At 40.9% G+C, this 23,431-nt stretch overlaps 1 protein-coding gene across 5 annotated transcripts in view; it reads left to right on the top strand.

Moving 5' to 3' along the window:
• ide (insulin-degrading enzyme) overlaps positions 1–23,431 on the top strand; it is a 31,273-nt gene that overhangs the window by 5,884 nt on the left and 1,958 nt on the right. For 3 of the 5 annotated variants that reach the window (XM_072678285.1, XM_072678286.1, XM_072678288.1), the window contains exons 3-23: positions 87–294; positions 2,884–3,053; positions 4,014–4,136; positions 4,998–5,110; positions 5,315–5,477; positions 5,618–5,710; positions 5,933–6,024; positions 6,708–6,788; positions 7,154–7,257; positions 9,613–9,715; positions 10,751–10,873; positions 11,163–11,245; positions 11,978–12,122; positions 14,900–15,010; positions 15,600–15,720; positions 17,102–17,193; positions 18,736–18,847; positions 20,141–20,308; positions 21,168–21,440; positions 22,474–22,535; positions 22,890–22,962. In XM_072678285.1, coding sequence (XP_072534386.1) covers positions 87–294; positions 2,884–3,053; positions 4,014–4,136; positions 4,998–5,110; positions 5,315–5,477; positions 5,618–5,710; positions 5,933–6,024; positions 6,708–6,788; positions 7,154–7,257; positions 9,613–9,715; positions 10,751–10,873; positions 11,163–11,245; positions 11,978–12,122; positions 14,900–15,010; positions 15,600–15,720; positions 17,102–17,193; positions 18,736–18,847; positions 20,141–20,308; positions 21,168–21,440; positions 22,474–22,535; positions 22,890–22,962 — 2,613 coding nt within the window. Of the gene's footprint in view, positions 1–86; positions 295–1,313; positions 1,360–2,883; positions 3,054–4,013; positions 4,137–4,997; positions 5,111–5,314; positions 5,478–5,617; positions 5,711–5,932; positions 6,025–6,707; positions 6,789–7,153; positions 7,258–9,612; positions 9,716–10,750; positions 10,874–11,162; positions 11,246–11,977; positions 12,123–12,580; positions 12,726–14,899; positions 15,011–15,599; positions 15,721–17,101; positions 17,194–18,735; positions 18,848–20,140; positions 20,309–21,167; positions 21,441–22,473; positions 22,536–22,889; positions 22,963–23,431 lie in introns of those variants that run through there. The other 2 variants (XM_072678290.1, XM_072678289.1) reach the window with 2 other exon arrangements.

The raw sequence follows: 23,431 nt of genomic DNA, 5'->3' as shown, positions 1-23,431 counted from the left end.
TTTTCCCACTGAGAACATTTGTTACACTGGTTTAACCAGCATATGTGCTCACCCCCCCCCTTTTTTTTTTTTTTCTCGTTTTCTAGGTTCATTGTCAGATCCTCCCAAAATTTCTGGTTTGGCACACTTCTGTGAGCACATGCTGTTTCTGGGCACCGAGAAGTACCCAAAGGAAAACGAGTACAGTCAGTTCCTGAGTGAGCACGCAGGTAGCTCCAACGCCTTCACCAGTGGAGAGCATACTAACTACTACTTCGACGTGTCCCATGAACATCTGCAAGGAGCTCTGGATAGGTGGGTGACTGAAGGACACCAGTTTCCCTCTCTGTGCACAGCGGATTTAACATTAAGCAGTCTGGATGATTTGAGTGTAGATTTTCAGCTAAAATTCATAGGGTTTAAGAAAAAATTTGTATTAATACATAGTCCCTCCATTTTCACAGGCTCCAACATGTTTGGACAAGCTAATAATTATATTATAAATATAAGAGGTGTCTTGCTTTGCTTTCAAGGACTACCTAAATTCTGGAACCCATGATAATCACCAAATGCTCAGTTTCCTTCCCTTGAGATGCTTTGCCTTCAGCTGCTGCCTTTTAGGAAAAGCATGCTCTGCTGGGTTCAGGTCCGGATACTGACTCTGTCTTGTACAAACACCCTAGCCTTTGCCTTGACAACCACTTTAGATGAAGACCAGTGTTTTGGACCATTGTCCATCTGTACCAGCCTGTAGAGCTGGGCAATATGAGGATATTTTATCGTATCGTGATCAATTTTGTTATGATAACTATATGCTTTTCAGGATACTGTACAGCAGCAGGTTTCATTACAAACAGTGTAATAAGACTGATTTAATTAGATGAAGTACCACAGATGTTGGAAAAAGTCACTGTACTCAGTACAGCCTGTGAAAATGTGAAGACTGTGTAAAAGATGTCTGCAGTTCCTAAACAGTTAATGCTGTGTTTTTGTTAAACATCTTGAATTAAATTTGATGGTCTCCTCTTCAAAAATAATGAAACTGTACCAATGTCCAAATACTTATTGATCTACTGGTGTGTCTATTGATTCATCATTGTGTCAACCATGATCTCACCATGGGAGAGCGCTTCTTTAAAGATCATGTGTCTACTGTGCTGCCACTCCTGAATTTAAAAGGGTGTCATCTGATGTGTGTATAAGGTTTAAGTTTTAAAGAAAGACCTTTGAACACAAAGTCTCTGTAGGGACGGCAGGTGTGAAACTGTTACTGTATGAATAAACTATGAATAGAGTTTGGAGATTAGGTGTCATTTGCTGGAGGTGTTTGGTTACTCCCAGGGTGGTTTGCTTGGCTCTCTGGTTAGACTCTGCTCCCAGGTAATGTTGGAGAACAGTTGGCTTGGGCAAAAGTAATAAAATGGATGTACATTTTAATACAATTAGAATTTTTGTACTGTCTATTAATTTGCTCTACATTTCATCTGACATTTGTTTCAGTTAAGACTGCTGATCATGAATCACAATAAAATTGGCAGAGGGGAAATGGCTGATGGTCTATAGTTAAAGTATCCTCAGTAATTCATCCCCTCATGGAGGCATTAAAATATTTAGAGGCAGTAAGTCGTTATTACTTAATAAATCCTGTTCTGAAACGAGAGGTCGGGGATGCTCATCTTTATGATTAGACTTTGCTGATTTAGCATAATCTCGACAGTCTGTTCCATATTTGCATGGCAGTTGAATTCTGCATGACTCGTTGCAGGTTTGCATATGTGTAAGAACAGATGTTGCCATTTAAATTCCTCACAACGCTGCGTCTGAGCTAGGCTATTGTTTGCTGCATATGGAGACTACAATGGCCTAGAGCAATGACTTTCTTTGCTACATTCATACTGCATGTGAAAGTGTCCCAAATCCCAATTACAAGTTGTTATATTGCCTAGCAATGTGGAACAGCAAAACCCCACTGAAAGACGGATATTTTTAATTCTGATTCAGGCCACCTTTGTCATTTGTGATTTGTGCTTAAATCTGATTCGATACGTGACATTGTGGCCTTTGTCTAAACTGCCATAGCAGAATTGATGCGAGTTCTGTTTTTTTGTGCATGTGGGAACAGACCCCTTTACGCCAACATGATTTGAAAAATGATGGTTAAGCTTTGTACCTTTTATTTAGGACGAGGTGTGAAAGCACATTGTGGGTAAACAAACACCTGCACTGTTTAACATTTAATAAATATGATAATATTAATGTTCGTTTATCCTCCAGGTTTACAGTAGTGGTTCTTCTTTGACTGATTTTGAAGCCATGTGAAAAGATGAAAGCTGGGTTGTTAGATTGCCGTTGGATGGAGACTATTTCCTCTGTTAAAATGAGCGTATGCAAATTCCACTGATAATTTATAGTTACAACAATCTGTTTTGTGTGTTTTTCTGCTGCTGTCCCACATCTTTACTTATTACTGTACGGGAGATTTAGCCTAACAGTGTACTGTTTGTTGTACTGTACTGCCCTATCAAAGTTTAAAAGCTTTTAAGAGCCCTGGTCAGCAGGGGGCGCTGTGCACTCAGTTTTCCCCAAACTCTTTCTGTGAGGACAGACATTGGCTCATGAGCTGCTGAATGCTTTCTCATTGGCTGATTATCTTATCATCCACATTAAATAGAGCACACCATGTATCTTTATATGAGGTTGTGAGTTACATTACATTAGGGTGAATTGGTATGTCTTGTAATTCTGATTCTGATCATGTTTGCCTGCAGTGTGAACATAGCCTTTGCTTGCCCCACCTGAAACTCACCTGAAAACCTGAAACCTCAACAGAAAGTTCTTTTATTATTTACAAGAATGAGAAATACTGACCGTTTTGCTCATTTTGCTAACTTGTTCTTTTCATAGGTTTGCACAGTTCTTCCTGTGTCCTCTGTTTGACGAGAGCTGTAAGGACCGTGAAGTGAATGCTGTGGACTCTGAGCATGAGAAGAACCTGATGAATGATGCCTGGAGACTCTTTCAGCTGGAAAAAGCCACAGGGAACCCTGATCACCCCTTTAGCAAATTTGGAACAGGTACCTTATCGAGGAGTGAACTGCTTTAGTCTTAAGTGTTGAATAAGAAGCCCTCAGTGCGTTCATGAGAATGTATTTAGACCTTTTGAAGTCCATGAGTCTTGACATCTGAGGTAGTTGCTGTTTGAGTTTTCAGCTAGTTTCATTTTTTAGAAGATTACATGTAATTATGTTAAACACACTCAAAATAATGTTCAGGTGTGCTGTAATTACATAGCTGGGCTTTGTGTGTATATATTTAGCGCAAATATTTATTATGCAGTATTTAAAGGAAATTATTTTACAAATATAGCATTTTGCAGTGTGTCCTGGACCCCTGACCCACACCAGACAAAACCCAGCCAGTCTATTTTTGTGAACGAAAGACAGGCCAGAGCTTGACTGGGTCTCTCGAGAGCTGCTTATGTCCTCCTTTGATGGGTGAAGGCCGCTGAAATAACAGGCGCTAGGGAATTATGTCAAAATCAATTTAGTGTGATTTGCCATCATAAGATGCATCTGGCCCCAGAATAGCCAGTTGGTGGCAGTCTTGAGTTATGTAAGCCTAATCTGCACTAAGAATAGCCTCGCTCAGGTCGACTACAATAACCTTAATGAAAACCAGTGATGGTCTTAGCCTGATCTCAGATCAGTGCAGAGCAAGAGCACAAGTCCTTCCAGCTGGCAGATAAAGCTTGCGTCTGATGTCCAGATGCTGTTTGTTTTTTTCTGCCATGTCAGCAGAGGTGAACGAGTCATGCGTCCGTATACTGTCCAGAAGAACAAGCGCTTGTCTTGGTGTAGTCTTGAGCACATGTGACTCAGAAACTGCTCATTCAGATCAGAATATCTGATTAGGATAGGATTGCTGAATGTTGAACATAACAGCCTTGTCCATTTCCATCTACTTTAAATAACCGTGTTAACAAATGCTATATATGTCATTTATTATGAAGTTTATATAGATCTATTGTGTTGTAGGCAATAAATTGACCTTGGAAACGAGGCCATCGCAAGATGGCATTGACATTCGTCAGGAGCTGCTGAAATTCCACTCTACGTTTTATTCTTCGAACCTGATGGGACTTTGTGTTCTGGGGAGAGGTCAGTCCCACACCGACACACTTCTACACTGTTGCAGTCATGTAATGTAAATGTAAACTATCTTATGTTGTGTACAGATTTGTTTATGATCCTAGCAGCAAGATTTGAATTTCATGCTTTGGTGCATATGCAAATTCAGTTGTACAGCTCACCATAGGGGTCCTATTTGTTCGGCTTTGCACTTTTAAGAACTCAATTTTAAGGGCTTTTGGGATTTCCGCTTCAGATGTTACACCAAAGGATCCCTCCACTGGACAGATCTATCTCTCTCTCTCTCTCACTCTCCCTCTCTGTCTGTCTGTCTGTCGCTCTCTCTCTCTCTTTCTGAGTTTGTGCTTGTCCTGTCCTTAAACTGATCTCTCTGCCTCTGTTTTTCTGCTTATCTGTGCTGTGGTTGATCTGTAAACTTTTTGCTATGAACCTAGACTGATGTTAAATGGAAATATTGCTGGTCTGTTCATTAGCCGTGGTAATGTTTTGTTTTTCTAATGTTGCCTTTGCGGCGTCTTAATGTTACTCTAACGTATTAATGTTCCTCTAACTGGACGAGGGGGCCGCCTGGCAGCTGTGTTTATGATGGAGTGACCTCATAATGAATGGATTTCGCAGCTCTTTTCTGTAAAGTGCCGGTATAACATTGTCTTCCATTGGCAATAGCATTAAAATAACAAACAGGCTAGGACAAGATGACCTTGAATGTTTAATGACAATTATGTAGTACTGAAACATGGCCCATGAGTCTCTACAGAGGTTTTTGCAAGAGCAGAAATGGTAGAAAATGCTTAATTTCAAACCGTGATCTGCTTGATTGTGAGGTTTGTTTGTGTGACTTCAGGGTATTTACTTTGTCCACTCTGTCAGAATCTCTGGATGAGTTGGCCTCTATGGTTGTCAAGCTCTTTGGAGAGGTGGAGAACAAATCAGTACCTATTCCTGAGTTCCCTGTACACCCCTTCCAGGAAGAGCATCTCAGGGTATGACCTACCTCCTACCTACCTAATTCATTCAGATTTTTTTTTACAAAGTAACAAATAGCAATAACTAATAATATATATATATATATATATATATATATATATATATATATATATATATATATATATATATATATATATATTTTTTTTTTTTTTTTATTCAGTGTTCAATGATAAATATGTATGTCCTTTGCCTTTCTGTAGCAATTTTATAAGGTAGTACCGATAAAGGACATCAGGAACCTCTACGTAACCTTCCCGATCCCAGACTTGCAGAAATACTACAAGTCTAATCCTGGACATTATCTGGGCCACCTGATTGGGCATGAGGGTCCAGGAAGCTTGCTGTCTGAATTGAAATCTAAAGGTGAGGACATGTTAAGAGTTGTTGGAAACGTACATAAATGTACCTGCTATCACCTCTGCTTTTGACTTTTTTTTCATTAATTATTTATTTATTTAAATCACCAAAAAGTTGATATTTGTGGCACTTCAAATCTCTTTTAGGCTGGGTCAACACTTTAGTCGGAGGGCAGAAAGAGGGAGCCAGAGGTTTCATGTTTTTCATCATCAATGTGGATTTAACAGAAGAAGGACTGTGTAAGAACCTGTGAAGAGTATTTGAGTGATTGTTATTAGAAAACTTCAAAAATGTATCTAGGAACTTGACTTGTAAAGACTTAACAGACTTATTTACCCTCTAACTGTTTATATTTAGCCCTTATTAGATTTTTATTTTTTTTTTACCCCAGTAGACTTTATTCTGGCAAATGGCAGGATGTATGAGTTTTTGCTCAAATTGTCTTTCTATTTTATTTGCAGTGCATGTGGAAGACATCATCTTTCACATGTTTCAGTATATTCAGAAGCTGCGTACAGAAGGCCCCCAGGAGTGGGTCTTCCAGGAATGTAAGGTAGGCCACCAAGCCAATGTAGATTTGTCAGTTGGGAGAACGACCTGCTCTGGGTATAGATATCGCAGATGTTTTCTTTCTAAAGCCTTAAAAACTTCAAAATTTAACATTTGCCATAAACCAAGAAGTATAAAGGGATAAACATGTAAGTCTAGCCGCGTGTCACAAGAACAAAATGTTGCTGTGCGGCTTAGAAATTCTTCCAAGATTTGGCAGATTCCTGCGTTTGAGGGATGAGCTCGGATCAGATTCTTCCATATTTCTCCAACCACTTTTAAACACTGACTGATGCTAGATCAGCTTCTGCTTTTCATGTAGTTTGTGAAAACATGTCTAGATCTGCAAACAAATAGGTGTGGTGCGTTTGTGTGTAGGTGGGTGGAAATGCCAGGGAAGGCAGGAAAAAGGGTGTGACTTTTCTACAGATATGAACTGAATGGTCTGACTGTGCTGAGCCGCACTGACGTTGATTCTAGGCTCTTTCGCACTCTCAGATCTGATCTCCAAGCTTTAATGAGCACACTGCTCCTTAGCTCCTACCCATGAGGGATTCATAGAAATGTGATGTTTATGACTGTTCTTGGCAAAACATCAGAAATATTCTAACTTAAGTGGTGAAGAGTGTTATCTTTATTCTTTCATTGGACATAAATTGATCATCTCTTTTTGTGATGTCTGTGCAGGATTTGAACACTGTGGCCTTCAGGTTCAAGGATAAGGAACGTCCACGCGGCTACACCTCTAAAGTGGCCGGGCTGTTGCATGTACGTTTTCTCTTTCAACTCAGACTTGAAATGTCATCACCATGACCACGTGTGCTTATCCAGTCATGTCATGAGCCAAGAAATGTTCTTTGTCAGGGAAGTTTACAGATGAGTGCATTCTCGTGTCAGATAGTTTCCTCTCCATGAATCAGCGCCTCAAACTTGAGCTAATTTGATTGCAACTTTAACTCTGAACGAGTATCTAATATTTTCAGTCTGGCTGATTAAGGGTATACTTTATACTTTATTTTCAGACTTGAATCATTCATTAATGATACAAGTCACATTGGCTGTTTAAAAACACAAACAAAAAAACACACACACACTTTGTTACCTTATCAGACAGTTCTGTTTTGATCTTCTAGTACTATCCACTGGAGGAGATTCTTGCAGCAGAGTACATGTTGGAGGACTTTAGACCAGACCTTATAGAGATGGTGCTGGATAAGTTGAGGCCGGAGAATGTAAGGTTAGTCGAAAATGTTTTTGCACACCACACACTCTCAATCAGTCCCATATGTTTGTGTGTACACAATCAAAATGTTATAGCCACCTACGTAATAGTGGAAATAACCACCCTTGGCTTGGATAACACTAGCAAGACATTGTGGCGTGAACTATATTAGGTGGCCGATGATGTTTGTTATAGAAGTTAACTGGTCCACTGCAGCGTCTCTTCCCTCTGGCCATTCTCTGTACATCTTTAGTACAGTGGCTCTAGAACATCCCACAAAGTTAACGTTTTCAGAGATGCTCACTTGGCCACTTGGACACCATTTAAATCCCATCCTTTGCCTATGATGATCGTTTTGCACTTTGCTTCAACTGACATGTGTTCTCATATTAGGTATGAATAAAGGGTATCATAGGTGGTCATAATATTCTAAAACTATTCTCATAATTACATAAATGGTCACAATATTCTGATATGGCTGTGTATATTTGTTTATTAACCGCCTCTATTGAGCAGATGCCATCTCTAAGACTCCAGCTGTACCTTAAATAAGTCCCTACTATTTCAGCTGTAGCCCACTGTAGCCCCAGTGTTGAGCCCTGCTATTGGAACCATACAGTGTACGTGCACCTGTTTGAAACTATGAGAAATATTTACAAGTCGTGTCCCGAGAACGGGTTAGGCAGAATTATTTTGCTTGTCTTTGGCCAGAAGTAGACTTAGAATAAATGCCTTACCTCTCTTCAAAGAATCATCTTTGTGTTTGAACTCTTTCAGTCTGTCTTTATTTTATTTTTTATTATTATTTATTTATGCATTTTTTTCCCCCCCTTTTGGCCATGCCGCTTAGGGCGAAACAGGACTGTGGCTGGTTACTGCCTTATCTGGTTTTGAAGTATAGTTCCTGAGACTGTGGGATTGTACTGCTCCTGTCTGTGTGTGTTTTTGGAAAAGAAGTGCCTTTTCTCATCCAGATTCCTTGGAATGTGAGAGAGCCTTGCAAATTCAATTTCCTCTGAAGCTTCAAAAGAGAATTGCTTCACTGTCAGGATCGGTTCATAACCCTCCCCCCCAGGATATGTTATCTTGCCCGTGAAAGGGGGGGGGGGGGCAGGCAGATACATCAGCAGATGTTACATTGACGCTTGTTGGGCTTTGCATCAGAATTTGTTGTAGTTTCTCATGTCTTGGATTTACAAAAGCTGAAAGGTATAGATAATGGTCTTTCTCAATACATTTGCAGTGTGCATACAAAAAAAAAAATTGGGGTCAGTAAAGAACTGTAGTATGTTCGTAAGTGTGAAGAACTTCTCCTTTGCTTGATCTTTACCAATTGAAAGCATTTTCACTCTCAAAGAAAGCTATTACAAGTTCTTAATGAAATCAAATGTGGTTCTACTATTTCATTGCTCAAAGACCCATTTGACACACCCGTATTTATTTAAAAGAGTACATAGATAAATATCAGTGGTATGGCCTTCCTTAATACAAATACCAGGCAGATAATTTCCATGGTCATGGCCCCATGTTCTTGGCTGTTGCGATGAACTTGTGCATCAGCTTATTGTGTCTGGTGAGGGTCAATTTTAATGACCGTTGTTTTTTTAGGGTTCACGATAGAAACGCAGCATCCGGGAGTTCAGTTCCCAAGCCGAGGCTGATGAAAAGTAAGCCTCTCTGGAAATCCACTTAAGTGGGTCGGCAGACTGCCGCATAGGTATAAAAGACTGGTCCAGGCCGCAGGATTGGTTTAGCAGCCATGTTTACTGAAAGCTGATCTGGTTTACAATGATTCACTGCACAAGGCCCAAACTTTGTGAAAGTAGTGCAGAGGTGGAAATCCATGCTGGCAGGCAGTTTGGTCATCTGGTCGCCGTCATTTTCCAGCTTGGTGAGATTAAGTTCAGTTTTCAGACCTTTGTACCTCTTTTTCACGTTGCAGTCAAGCAGGTTTGAGGTAGTTCTCAAATCCAGCTCAGACTCTTAGGGCAGACAGTCACTATTTCAGGCCTTGTTATGTAATTGATTGATGCTGGTGACCCAAAATAGCAGGTCATTGTTCTGAAAGTCCTCCATCGATCAGAGCAGCCCAAATTGCCCAGGTGCATTTCCATCTAGATATAGAGCATCGATCCCTGTCCTGGTGCACCAGATTGAAGTTTTGCTGGAAACTCGAACTCTGCACATATAATGCAATCATCCTCATTCTGAAAGCCACTTACTATAGAGCAGATTTGCTAAAAGCAGATTTTCTGCTGTGTGGCCTCCCCAGAGAGGCTGTGAGAAATGGGACGCGTCAGTGTCTGTAAACTGAGAGCGCTCTGATTGTAGTACAGGTATCGATGCCGGTCTATTCCTGTTTCTCGTCAGGGTCGCTGTCGTCTCCAAGTCGTTTGAAGGACAAACCGACAAGACCGAAGAATGGTACGGGACCCAGTACAAACAGGAATCAATCTCTGACGAGGTCATTAAGGTGAGCTTCTCCAATTGCAAGGCAGCTCAATCAAGCTGACTATTCATCCTGCTGTTAGCCCACTGGCTTGTGTTGTACTGTGAGAGATATCGGAACTATATGATCTGTAAACATCTGTTTCCGTTTGTTCCTTTTCTTCATTATCTCAGGTGGTTTCTTTTTCTATTGTATGTCTGTATGTATAATTACTGCTAAGTCTATGGTCAGTCATTGTTGGCTGGATGGTTGGCTGACTGGAGCAGTATGACAATTCCAGTTTAACCAGAATACAAATATTAATGTGAGATGAACCATACACAAATGCACTAAATACTGTTAAATCATTATATATCGATTAATTATTTAATATTAAATTATACTAATTAAAAACTACAGAAAATACGTTAGGTAGTTTTTAAAGATCTCCACAGGACCTGATTTAACGTAAATTTTATCTTGTGTCTGTATTGCCTGCGTAAATGCATGCTATTGAAGTTTGTCTGTGTGAGTGAATCAGGAATTTGCTCAAACATGTATTACATTATAATGGGCTGAATCACAGGCGTAAGTGCATTCATTGATTTTCTATTGAGTTAGCAAATGCCTAGTTCCCAAATGCATAGAGATGATGGTTAACTATAAGGCTTCTAGCATAAAAGGCAATCACAGAGGACATTCAGAGCTATTTCGATTGTAATTAGCAAATAAATTGATAGTGATCCAGTGATTCATTAAATGAAATCATGTGCTGTGAGATACTGATTCCAAATACTTGGACAGCTCTGAGGTGACAGGAACAAGAAGCTACCAGGCTGTATGAAATGGATGGGAAAAACTAGTTATTAACCGTATTTAAAACGAATGCTTCTACTCTGTACCAGAAGAGTTGAGAATGATTTTTCACACACCTCGTTCAACACACTGATTAACGGGTGTTTTAAGTTATAGAGGTCATAGTGACTTTAATGGCTTTTGAGTCTTGAAATTCATGTACAAACTAGAACAGTCTCGTCTCTGGAATTGTAAATCTGACTACTGTTAACTATTCTCTTTCAGAAATGGCAAAATGCTGACCTAAATGGCAAGTTCAAGCTCCCTATGAGGAACGAGTTCATCCCCACCAACTTTGAGATTTACCCCCTCGAGAAGGACTCTCCAGCCTATCCCACTTTGATCAAGGTGCGTCTTTTAAACGAGCTCCTCCCTGTACCAGTTAAGCGTAGTATTTAAGCAAGGATTTGATTGCAGGCAGAACTCCTAGGACTGTCTAAAGCGATCTCCGCTCAAAGCGGTCATGTGACTGGCAGCTGGAACCCCCTTGAGTCTCTAAACTTTTCACTTTCATTTAAAGCCTCAGTTAAAGCCTTAACATGACTTTAAAGTGAGCTGAGAGATGCAGAGTGAGGTCTTGTGTGCAAGTGTTTTGTGAGTGGAATGCAAATGAAACTGAACACTTATGTTTCTACAGGATACGGCAATGAGCAAAATATGGTTCAAGCAGGATGACAAATTCTTCCTGCCCAAGGCCTGTCTGAACTTTGAGTTCTTTAGGTAAGCTCTCATGATGGATCTCTTTTCTTTTGAGACTTCAGCCATCGTTTATACATGAGCATGCATCTCGCTTATGATTTCTGTTGTACTTTAGGACTTTCTATGACTTTCAGTGACAATCCAGGGAATGTAAATGTTAACTTTGTGACATCCAAGTGATCTGGTACCTGGTGTTTAATCCACAACATTGAGTTTTCCATGCTCCATGGAGAAGAGGCTCCAGCCTTATATTATCATTATAATTACATCAATTGCTAAGGCTCTTTAATTGTTTTTTCTCTCCTACTTTGCATGCTCTGACCCTGTTATGCCAATTAGTCTCGTTCTCATGTTTTTCAGAATTGCTTATTGTCCAAGTTGTACACATGCACATGATTTAGCTTCGTATAATCCTGTTTTTTAGTCTGTTATTAGTTTGTTTAACCGAACCCTTCTCATTGAATGCTGTGATATTCACTGTGATCTGATCTTTACTTACTAACCTCACACTCCTCTACAGCAATCTTCCTCAACCCTGGTTAACAAACCTTTGCTAGGTTGAAGTGGATGTTCTGTAACCTGCTGTTTTTTTTAGACGCAGCATTGTAGAAATGGATTTCATCCTGGTGCAGTGCAAAAAAAACTGTTGTTAAATGAACTTGATTTACAGGAATTTTCATTCGCACAGCAGTTGGAGCCTGAATAGTTGTGAAGGTAAAATGCTTGGGTTGATTGCTGCTGTTGTCTCCACAGCCCTTTTGCTTACGTGGACCCGTTGCATTGTAACATGGCCTATTTGTATCTTGAGCTCCTCAAGGACTCCCTCAACGAGTATGCATATGCAGCTGAGCTAGCTGGCTTGAACTATGACCTCCAAAATACCATCTATGGGATGTATGTAAGTATCCAAATTATTCTTATCGCTCTCATTTTGCATCATCCCACTCCCGTGACCTTCCTGCCTCCGCACCTCCAAATTCAAGATGTTCTGCTTCTGCCTCCCTTCTGACAAACACCAGTCCCAAAGGGTTTGTAGCTTTGCAAGTGTTCTGGATCTGTCTCACATCCAATATTTATAGATAAAGTCCTACTTTTTAAAGGTTTTCAGAACAGCACTTTTTGTGGTGTTCAGTAAATCAAGCTCTCTTTCTCAGATGAGCTGTTGGTAGATACTAGTTGCTGCGTTGGCTCATTAGCCCTTGTTGGCCCTGTCAGTGTTGTGGCTGCATATACATACTCATTTTAGATTCTCTCTTTCTCTCTCTCTGTTCACTTTTGTTTGTCCCATACTATTGGTTTTGACTGTTTTAAAGCACCCCTTGCCACCAAACATCTCTCTTTTTGTTTCTTTGGTAGTCGCTACCTATATGCAGACCCCCTCCACTGCAACATGACCTACCTGTTTCTCAGGTTGTTGAAGGATGATTTAAAAGAGTATACATATGCAGCCCGACTGGCAGGGCTGAACTATGGCATAACCTCAGCAATGAATGCCATCCTCGTAAGTACGGCACCTTAACCAGCCCTTCCCCCTTTCTGGGTGGAGACGGGGGCAGGGAGCTTGAGACTGGAGTCTGCACTATATTGGCTTGTTTTCCCAGCTTTTCTGCTTATGTCTTTTCTTCTTTATCAATGCAAATAAGGTAAGGTGTGATTTTTTTTTTTTTTTTTTTTTTTTTTTTTTTTTTTTTTTTTTTTTTTTTTCCCCAACCTTCTGCACGAATAAAGTGGAAATGTCCAGCCCTGCTCATGGAGGTTTGCTGCTTTGCTCGCTCGCTCCCATTTTGTTTGGGTCTTTTATCATCGTAGACTGATGCGTAATGACAGGTGGCAGTGGGTAAAGACAGCCTGCCAGGCACTGACAGGAGTTGGACATTATTCATTTTATAGGTACACACCCATCCTTAGCGCAGCCAACCCCTTACTTGACTAATATCCTCTGCAGATTGGGATGTTTGAGAGGCACATTGAGAGCCAGGGGTAGGAGGGGGGGGGCAATATGAGATGTTATTGTGAAAAATGAAATTAAAATACCATGGATATCCTTGGTACTTAAAGATCACTGACCAACTACTTGTTTCATTATGAAGAGAGTATGCCTAGCCAATATGGGACTCCCATGGGTGGAAAGTAAGTTGGGTGTGGTCCTGGTGGACATAGGCTATGAGTGGGTTTGTACATGCTATTAGTGGGCCCACTTTATCTAGACCCTATTTGCAGTGTGCAACTCAGATAGGGACCATGTATAACCCCTTTTGGTCCAATCACTGACCCTCCTAAGTTGATTGAGTATTGATTAAGGGATATTCATCAGAGATCTATTAATGCTAACATAGCAGAGTGGATAGCGCCATTGACATTGAGTTTTGCTGTAGAGTTTGGATGCAGCTCAGTCTTTGATAGCGTTGTGGGTGTGACTGTAAAATGGTAACTAATCATCTTGCACTTCACGCTGGCGTGAACAATTAACTGCACAGTTTGGTGTTTTGTTTGTGTGAACAGCTTTTGGGGATGCCATGCTCTGTGTTATGGGCTGAAGCAGCCATTTCTTTGTGTTTTAGGATCCTAACCTATAAACAGCTGATTACTGATTTCATTTGATACACTATATGGACAAAAGTATTGGGACACCTGTTTATTTTGAAATGAAGGGTATTTTTAAAAAAATGGATTGGATTTGATTGAATTCAGTGACTAGGATCAAGTTGGATGATCACCATCAATTCTCATCCACGACTCCTTAACGCCTCCCAAAAGCATTGGGACGGCACACCATCATCCCAGAAAACGCTGTTCCTCTGCTCCACAGCTCAGTGCTAGATGGGCTTTATACCACTCTTGCCTCTGCCTGGTATTGGGCATGGTGCCCAGTAGCAGTACTTCTGTATAGGGGTATGTAGTATGTATGCATTTGCTCATCTGTCTCAGCAGGGGGTGCAACTTAAAGTAGCTGAATGCATTTATTAGAAGGGGTGTCCACAAACATTTGGACATATAGTGTATGCATTAATAGCGCATCGAAAATAAATTCTGTTTCTAGCTGAAAATATTTGTTCTTGGCCTGGTTTATTGTGTTATCACACTGCTAGTTGAAAGCTGCTATCAGAGACCCTTGAGTGCCCAGATATTGCAGCGCATCCCTGAATTGACTTGTCACTTTAACACATGTTTTGAAATTCACATGCAGATCATGTTAATGAAGATATGAAATTATATGTGGCCAGATGTCTGTAATGCAGTTGCCAGTCCCTCAGTGCCACTCATAGTTGTTGTGAACACCATATGCCATTATTATATCTATCCTTTCATTCCATAATATTCATTATGTGTTGCTGGAGGGAACATGAATAAAGTAACTGCTCCCCCTCAGGAGTTTAAGGCCCATTCAATCCACAGTTCTGAAATAATTGTGTGAATGAGGGAGTGTGTGCATCTCTCAGGGAAGTTGACGTTTTGCTGAATAAAATGATTTGGTAAAGTGTGTGTGGCAGAATGAGGGTTGGAGGCTGTCAGGAGTTGCAGCTAGTTTTAGATCAGCACTTGCAGTGTTCATCCCTCAGGGCCGTCTGAGATCTGCCGGTGTTACTCTCAGACACACACACACACACACTCACACACTATGTTGTCCTCTGTAACTTCGTTGCTGACTCACTGACTCTTGTCTTTCTTCCTCAGCTCTCAGTAAAGGGCTATAATGACAAACAGCACATCCTGCTGAAGAAGATCATTGAGAAAATGGCCACGTTTGAGATTGATGAGAAACGCTTTGACATCATTAAGGAGGCGGTGAGCAACACACACACACACACACACACACACACACACACACACACTCTCCACCCACCCCTGAGCTGGCTCCATTGACGTAAGCTTTAGCCACCTGCCCAACACCATCAGTTTCATTTTGCCTTATACAGCAGACTAGACAACATGCTTCAAAATAAGAACCTTTTAAAAGAATGTTCGCTTGATGTAAAGATAACTTACAAATGGGATCAGCACACAATTCTTTTGCAGACTTGGTTCTTTTATGGCATCACTCAAACGAATGCTTTGTAGCCCCTTATTTTTAAGAGTGTAGGTTTGGGTGAAGTACCAGCATGGTATTGTCCTATCTTGACTCACTTTGGCTTATCTATTAGGTTTCACATCAACACCCACAAATGCTCAGAGTTTTGATTCAGATCGGTCTCATTTGGAGCAGAACTATAGTAAGATGAAGACGATGTGTCTGACTTGAAAGCCTGCATATCTGGAATTTCAGAATATCTGCACACCACTCATTTAGTATTTGAACAAATGACCAGGTGGTGTTTTGTAGTAGTTATTATTTTAAGGATGTAGTTTGATTGGATATCATGTGATCTGATTACAGTATATGAGATCTTTGAATAATTTCCGAGCGGAGCAACCTCACCAGCATGCCATGTACTACCTGCGTCTGCTCATGACTGAGGTGGCCTGGACCAAAGATGAGCTTAAAGAAGCTCTGGATGGTAAGAACTATGCACACACACTCACATTCTGGTAAACTGACAAGGCTGACCAGTTGAAATAAATGTTAAGCCAGTAAGACTAAAACGCTCCTAATCATAAACCAAACCATTACAAGAGATATAGCAAGCAAATTACTACAAAAATAGTAATGTTTTATTGTAACATCATTTACGATTCACCCACACAATAGAAGGTAAAAGTATTGGGGGTGTACAGAATAACACCAAATAAAATCTGCCTGAAGAAATCAGGGAAGGACCCTGGTCTGGATGTTGACAGTCAGTCTATCTGTATTAGGATAAGCCCCCCCAGCATTAAGCAGTAAAACTGTTCTAAAGCTGTTTCATCTAATACTTTCAGGATGAGGTGAGGTGGTGACCATCCAACATTTATAACCTCAGTAATGCTTTTGTTACTGAATGCTGTCGAATTCTGACAGGAGTCCTACACAGCTAGTATAAAGCCTTTCCTGAAGAGTAGAGCAGGATTCATTATTATTGTTTTTTGTTTTTTGTTTTTTTTTGTGATATACACACACCTTTTGAGGTGAAAAGAAACAATGAATGAGCGGGTGTCCCAATACTTTTGTCCCTGTATAAAAATAAATATTTTCTATGTATATTTAAATAAAAAATAGTATGTATGTATTAATGTATTTTCTGCATTGATGACCCTGGTCACTTTGATTGTTGTTCATTGACCAACCTGCAGGACACCATCCAAAGAGTCTTTAGACACGGTCTTATGATTCCTTAGTTTTCAGATCAGGAATGTTTCAAGGTGTTCAATATGTGATTTGTCTTCACCGGTTTGAGATGTCCTGTTCAACAGCTATTGTTTGGATTGTCTGCTCCCCTTTCATCCATCGCTCTCCTGTGTTAGAAGTGTTCTCTTGCTGTCTGACTCTTAGTCAGGATCAGATCTCTCTTGTGTTATCTATCTATCTATCTATCTATCTCTATCTCTATCTCTATCTCTATCTCTATCTCTCTCTCTCTCTCTCTCTCTCTCTCTCTCTCTCTCTCTCAGCATGTCTGTCTCATTCCTTTGCCTTTAGGTTTTTAATACAGCTCTGTCTGCGTACGTTTACACTCCCAGTTTTTCTTTATTCTTGCACTCTTTCCTTCTCCTGGTGGCTCATCCCGTGCTAGCACTGTCTCTCTGTGAATCTGGGTCAGACGCTTTGTGAATTTAGAGTGGCCGTTTCTCGCGGTGCGCGCGCATGCTTTTGAGAATTATGGCGTGTGGAAATAAATGGGTTTGCCTCTTGATTGGTATTAATGTGTGTGTGTGTGTGTGTGTGTGTGTGTGTTTGCTCTGTCATCACAATGACTGTGAGTAGCTCTGTTGTTGACTGTTTATGTCTGCAATCCATTTCAGATGTCACCCTGCTCCGCCTCAAGGCCTTCATACCTCAGCTGTTGTCACGGTTACACATTGAAGCCCTGCTGCATGGCAACATCACCAAACAGGTTCGTTTGAAGTGGATAAATGTGCTTGAACACTGACTTGCAGAGGTGTGTGTGTGTGTGTGTGTGTGTGTGTGTGTGTGTGTGTGTGTGTGTGTGTGTGTGTGTGTGTGTGTGTGTGTGAGCGAGAAAGAGAAGATGGAAGTTGAGAGTAAGTGAGAAGCAGGGTGAGACAGCATTTTCTAGGCATTGAAGGTCTCCTGATATCTGGCTGACACGCTTTCACCCCTGATCTGTATAAATAAATGAAAGCAGAGCTTCCTGCTGAAACGCTGTTATGTCCTCTAGCTGTCAGTAGATCCAACAACTTTCAGTCTCCCATTGAATCTGCTGAAGAAATCACTTATCGGGGCTCTGCTGGAAGAAAGTGTGTGCGTCTCCGGAGAAGCATGTCAAGTCCTATTGCGCTCTTCATAGCTGTACCTGAAGTGTGTCTTACATTCGGTGTGATTTTAAACCAAAATGACAAACTGACCAGTAAAAACGTAAAAAAAAAATTTAATAAGGTTATATTGAACTGTGTTCTTACTGTATTTTTACTCTCAGTATGATCTCAGTATGACTTTCTGCAGTGAACACATTTAAATACTGTTATAACAGAATGGCACAAACTACATCACACATGCAACCCAGCGTGACTTAATGAATTACTCTGGTGTAAATCATAACATGCAAAATCCTAACACACTTTTCAGACTCAGAATCAGAAACATCTGTAAATCTGTGTTAAAGGTGGTGAGTGTTGTGTAAAATGTAAGAGGCAGTAATTCACAATGTCACGTTACCTTACATTTGTTCAAGGAATTAAATACACTATGGAAAAAGTATTGGGACATCCACACATTACACCTACAGGGGTTTTATGACCTCCCATAGACACATAAATCCATAGGCATTAATATGAAGTTGGCCCCCCTTTGCAGCTCTAACAGCAGGTTTGGTGCTCTGCAGTTATTGAGTCAGCAGAGCGCTGGAGGCTTTTATGCACTAGGCGCAGAGCTCAGCACTCTGTGCCCCCGCTCACTTTACGTGGTCTGACACTTTGGGGCTGTGTCCACTTTTCAATAATACCACTCACAGTTGATCGTGGAATATCTAGACAAGAAGAAATTTGACCAACTTCTTATTCCTATCTGGCATCCTATTACTCAGGAATTCAGTGAGCTCTTAATAATGACCCATGTCTGTAAAGGCAGGCTGCTTGGCCAGATTTTGATTTTATACACCTGTGACGATGACTCTGAATCACTTTGTGATTGAGGTGTGCCCCTATGCTTCGTGTGTGCCATGTATCTGAACAAAAGCTTGTATACCCATATTTGTATATTTTAGTATTTTTATAAGCACAATTTTGTCAGCGGTCAATGTTATGATGGATTAATTATTTTCTTCGCCCCTGGATTTCCGTCAGCAAACGTGCTTGTGTGTGCCTGCTACTTTCATGGCGCGGTCTTACCTATACTGATTTGTTGACATGATGTTTAAATGATCAACATGTTCAACATGTTCATTTATTGTTTTTGTTTGTCTGTCCCTTGTCTGTAGTCTGCTCTCAGTATGATGCAGATGGTGGAGGATACACTCATTGAGCATGCTCACACCAAGCCCCTCCTCCCCAGCCAGCTGATTCGCTACAGAGAGGTGCAGGTTCCGGATGGTGAGTGACGGAGCTTCTCTCTTCTTGCACTCCACCTATGACCTCTCAGCGTGGCCACTGTGAAACATCACCCAAGTTTCTAACCTTGCTTGTGTAACACATTCTGCAGCTGGACAGACTCTAAAGGGAGGGAAAGGTCACACAGCAAGGGGAGCATTGGTCTGTTGGACCACACATACTTTCCTCTAACTGCTCAAACGTTTTTATTTTAAGACTGTCCCTGATACCCTTCTTTGGGCTCTGAAGCTTTGGCCAGTCAATTATGATTATTCAGTACTCTGTATATAAAATCTCTGGGGTGGGGTTGAGGTTGTCAGACTGCAGTTTGGTATACAATCGGTTTCTTTTTAATCTTCAAATAAATCACAATCAGACTTCATCTGTTTAAGCTGTAAGCCTACCTACACTCTTAATGTAGTAAAAAAGCACTTTCTAAAGGCAGTGTTTGGCTATAAATACAGTTTAGGGTACAGTTTGCTGTTTAGCTTCCAACATGCAGGTGGACCGAAATGGTCAATAGTTGTCTGCACAGCTTTAATGCGTCTCGTTCCTTCCTCCAAAAAATAGTCGCACAACAAAAGAGTTATTGCTACACAGCTGTAACAATTCCACATCGCCAGTATCTACTAAGTGGAGGTTTGTCAGGCTACCTGTTGAGCACAGTTCACAGTCCAAGATAACCGCCGATATTATAAGGCTCACCTTTTGTGGTCAGATTTCTTATAATTACAATATTATTGTGTGTATAAGTGCACTCAGTGACACAGCCAGGCTGGCTGGCAACAGTATGGCTAACATGGCCTGTAAGCAGCTGTTTGCCTCCATATGAACCAGTAATGGGGTTAGCTTTATTGCTAAATCTTACAGGACTTCTTTCCGCTGTCGCACTGCATTTTCGGCACTGTTTCTGAACATAATTTGGTGCTGAATAATGGTCTGATTTAAAAGCCAGGGTAGACTCTGTTGCTGCTGCTTATAGCTCAGAAAGCAACACTGTTGAATGTATTGAGGGCCCTTGAGACGATGTATAGCACAGTTGGACTCTAGTCGGAAAACTGCCAATTGCCAGGACTGGAAATAGTTCAGCTGCTGAATTGCTCATTACAACCTTTTATTATCCCACATCCTTCAGTGAATGTTGCGCCTTAGGCTTTCTTGAAACTTCAAATCATGCATTCAGAACATCAAAAGTTTATCAAAAGTCTATCATTTCTGTGTTTGTGTGTTTTGTTGTGTGTGTGTGTTTGTGTGTTATGGCTCCTGTGTCTAAGTCCAGTTCTCTGTGGTTGTCAGGTGGCTGGTATGTGTACCAGCAGAGAAATGAGGTCCATAATAACTGTGGCATCGAGATCTACTACCAGACAGACATGCAGACCACCCATGACAACATGCTGCTGGAGCTCTTCTGCCAGATCATCTCTGAGCCTTGCTTCAATACACTGCGCACCAAAGAACAGCTGGGTAAGATGCACATGCACGAGCACACGTACAAACAATAGCAAAAAATGTAAAATCACAGTACTATAATTTTACTGTTTTTAATGTTTTCCTACTGTACAGTGTGTACTGTACACACTGCTAACTGTTGATATATATATATATGTGTGTATATAAAATACACTGCTTTTGTTGGAGCCGAATGCTTGTTTTAGAAAGGGTGTACACCAACATTTGGACATATGGTGTACCCACAGTACTGCTGAAAAGTTTTAAGCAGCTATGCACATTATTTAAGACCACTTGTCTTGGCAAGAGTACTCGCGTTACAGCAGATACCGATGGACAAATACTGTGAAGAGTAATATGAATTTCTCATTTTGATGAAAGTAGTAGAAAGTAGCTATTTTGAAGAAGAAAGCTTGGTTCCAGGTCCTGGACGTCTCCAGCTAATAAGTGGATTTGTTCAATTCTGTCACCAGCTCACCTGATTTAACCTCATTAAGCACTGATTTACAAAATCAGGTGTTGAACGCTAACTGAGAATAATAATTGCCTCCCATGAGGAGGGTGTTTAATGAACACAGTGATGCAAAACAAATCGCTGTACTGTATGGAAAAACTCATGCAGTTGGTAAGTGTTGTAATGAGCCTACCCACAGTATGCTCAAAGGTTTATGGTGGGGTAAGTGTTAATACACGTGTAATTAACCCCCCAGTTCAAATACCTAAATAGTGATTTTACTATTTGAATACTGGTTCCACCGCCAGTCTACGGAGTACTCCAGTTTTTGTGTACATGCATAACCCTGACGTGACCTGTAAAGTAGCTTTTAGCAGCATTTCATGTGTGTAATATAGCCTACTCTCTCCCTTCCTGCAGGTTACATTGTGTTCAGTGGCCCTCGCAGGGCTAATGGAGTACAGGGACTTCGTTTCATCATTCAGTCAGAAAAGGCCCCTCATTATTTGGAGTCTCGAGTGGAGGCCTTCCTAAAGACCATGGAGAAGAGTGTGGAGGAGATGAGCGAGGAGGCCTTCCAAAAACACATTCAGGCTCTGGCAATCCGCCGCCTAGACAAACCCAAGAAACTGGCAGCCGAGTGCGCCAAGTACTGGAGTGAGATCATATCCCAGCAGTACAACTTTGACAGAGGTAAGGAACAGTCGCTGGACATTGCTGAACTGTCTGTCAAAGGTTTTATTTATACATATGTATACACTATATGGGCAAAAGTATTGGGACACACCACTTAATCATTGAATTCAGGTGTCTTATTCAGCTTTATTACCAAAGGGGACAGCCTAGCCATGCAGTCTGCCTTCACAAACATTTGAAAAAGAATGGGTGGTTCTAAAGAGCTCACCGAATTCCAGCGTGGTCCTGTAATAGGATGTCATTGCTGCATCGTCAGTTTGTGAAATTTCTTCCCTCCTACATATTCCACCATCAGCTGTGAGTGGTACTTTTGAAAGGTGGAAGTGTTTAGGAACCTCAGCAACTTCAGAAAGACCACGTAAAGTTAGTGGGGTCGCTGAGGGCCGAGGGGCATGTGTAAAAGTCTCCACTGCTCTGCTGACTTAATGGCTGCAGAGTTCCAAGCCTGCTGTTAGAGCTGCAAAGAGGGACCAACTTCATATCCATTCCTGTGGATTTACAATAGGATGTCATAAAAAGCTCCTGTGGGTGTCCCAATGCTCCATAAAGTATACACAGCTTTGGTTGAGGGTAAAAAGAAATGCTTAGAATCCTGTTTTGCATCAGAATGATTGCAATGAGCTCTGATCGTCTGTCTGGTGTGTGTCTCCATGACTGCTCAGTGACTGGCATAACAGCTTAGAATAGTGGAGTGTTTTAAGCACTGTAATAAGAAGACTGGGCCTCATTCACTAACTTCTTAATACCCACTTTTGCAGTTTTCATGAAGATTCTGATATCAGTATTTTCTTATTTGGGATTTGTTTAATTTGAGTACAATGGGATCCATCATTACAGGTGCATAGTAGTAAACAGGTCTGCAGTCTACAAACACCATGAATCTGATGTAGACTCTTTTGTTAGAACCTTCCTCATAAACAAATGTAAGAACATTTTTACAGAGATATTGGTGAATGAAGTCCCGTGTTTTTTCTGACATCTGTGCTGTAAAAGCAGTGAAAGTAAATGGAAACTTTCTTTTTACCTACAGATAACGTCGAAGTCGCCTACCTGAAGACATTGTCTAAGGACAACGTCATGCAGTTTTACAGGGCAAGTTCTTCACTTATTTGTAATGAGGATTATCACCGACTAGTTAGACATTTAAAAGTAGTGGTGTTGTGGTTTTGAAGCCTTATGTTAAAAAAGGTTCCATTTTACTGAAAAGAGAGCAACCCCCCTTACCTCCTATCTCACACTGCCGTGTGTCTCTCGGGAGAAAACGTTCTGAAACCCATTATGTTTTTGCCTAGAGGTGAAGCATTTTTCTCCCCCCCCCCCCCCCTCTCTCTTTTTGCCTGATAATTCCTTCATTTACACAGAAGAGAGAAATAAGGTGAAAATGTATTCCCCCGTCTCAGCTGCTCTCTCTGGTTCTCACTATTCTTTCCTTTTTTGTCGCTGTAGGATCTGTTGGCTATAGATGCTCCCAAGAGACACAAGGTGTCTGTGCATGTGCTGTCTCGAGAGATGGACTCCTGTAAGTACTCTCCAGTGGTTGAGTGTGTGATGGAGGGAATGTTTGGTGTAATAAATTGTTGTGTATTATGTTGAAGCAGTGGTTCACTCCAAATGTTATATATATGCAGTGTTCCCCTTAACACCCATAATAAACTCTGTTAAAACTGCATGCCCCAGTCACCATACACTATATGCCCAAATATTTGTGAAAACCCCTTCTAACGAATGCATTCAGCTATTTTAAGTTGCACCCATTGGACATGAAGTTGGACATTGGAAGAGAAGTATTGCCAATAGCATAACACTAGGAAAATTAGCTGATAAACATTAACCTATTTACACACTGCGTAAAGTCAGGTTCCCCCCAGCATTGCACTATAGAGCAGTGGAATTGTGCTCTCTGGAACAATCTAGTAGAAAGCCTTCCTTGGAGAACAGAGACTTTACTCCAACAAAAGCAAGAAAAGTGTTTTTAATACCTTTTGATT

Source organism: Salminus brasiliensis, chromosome 4 (assembly GCF_030463535.1).
Source record: "Salminus brasiliensis chromosome 4, fSalBra1.hap2, whole genome shotgun sequence".
In the NCBI taxonomy this organism is placed as follows: domain Eukaryota; kingdom Metazoa; phylum Chordata; class Actinopteri; order Characiformes; family Bryconidae; genus Salminus; species Salminus brasiliensis.
Note: the sequence above shows the minus strand (reverse complement) of the source record. Positions and strands in the feature narration are given on the sequence as shown.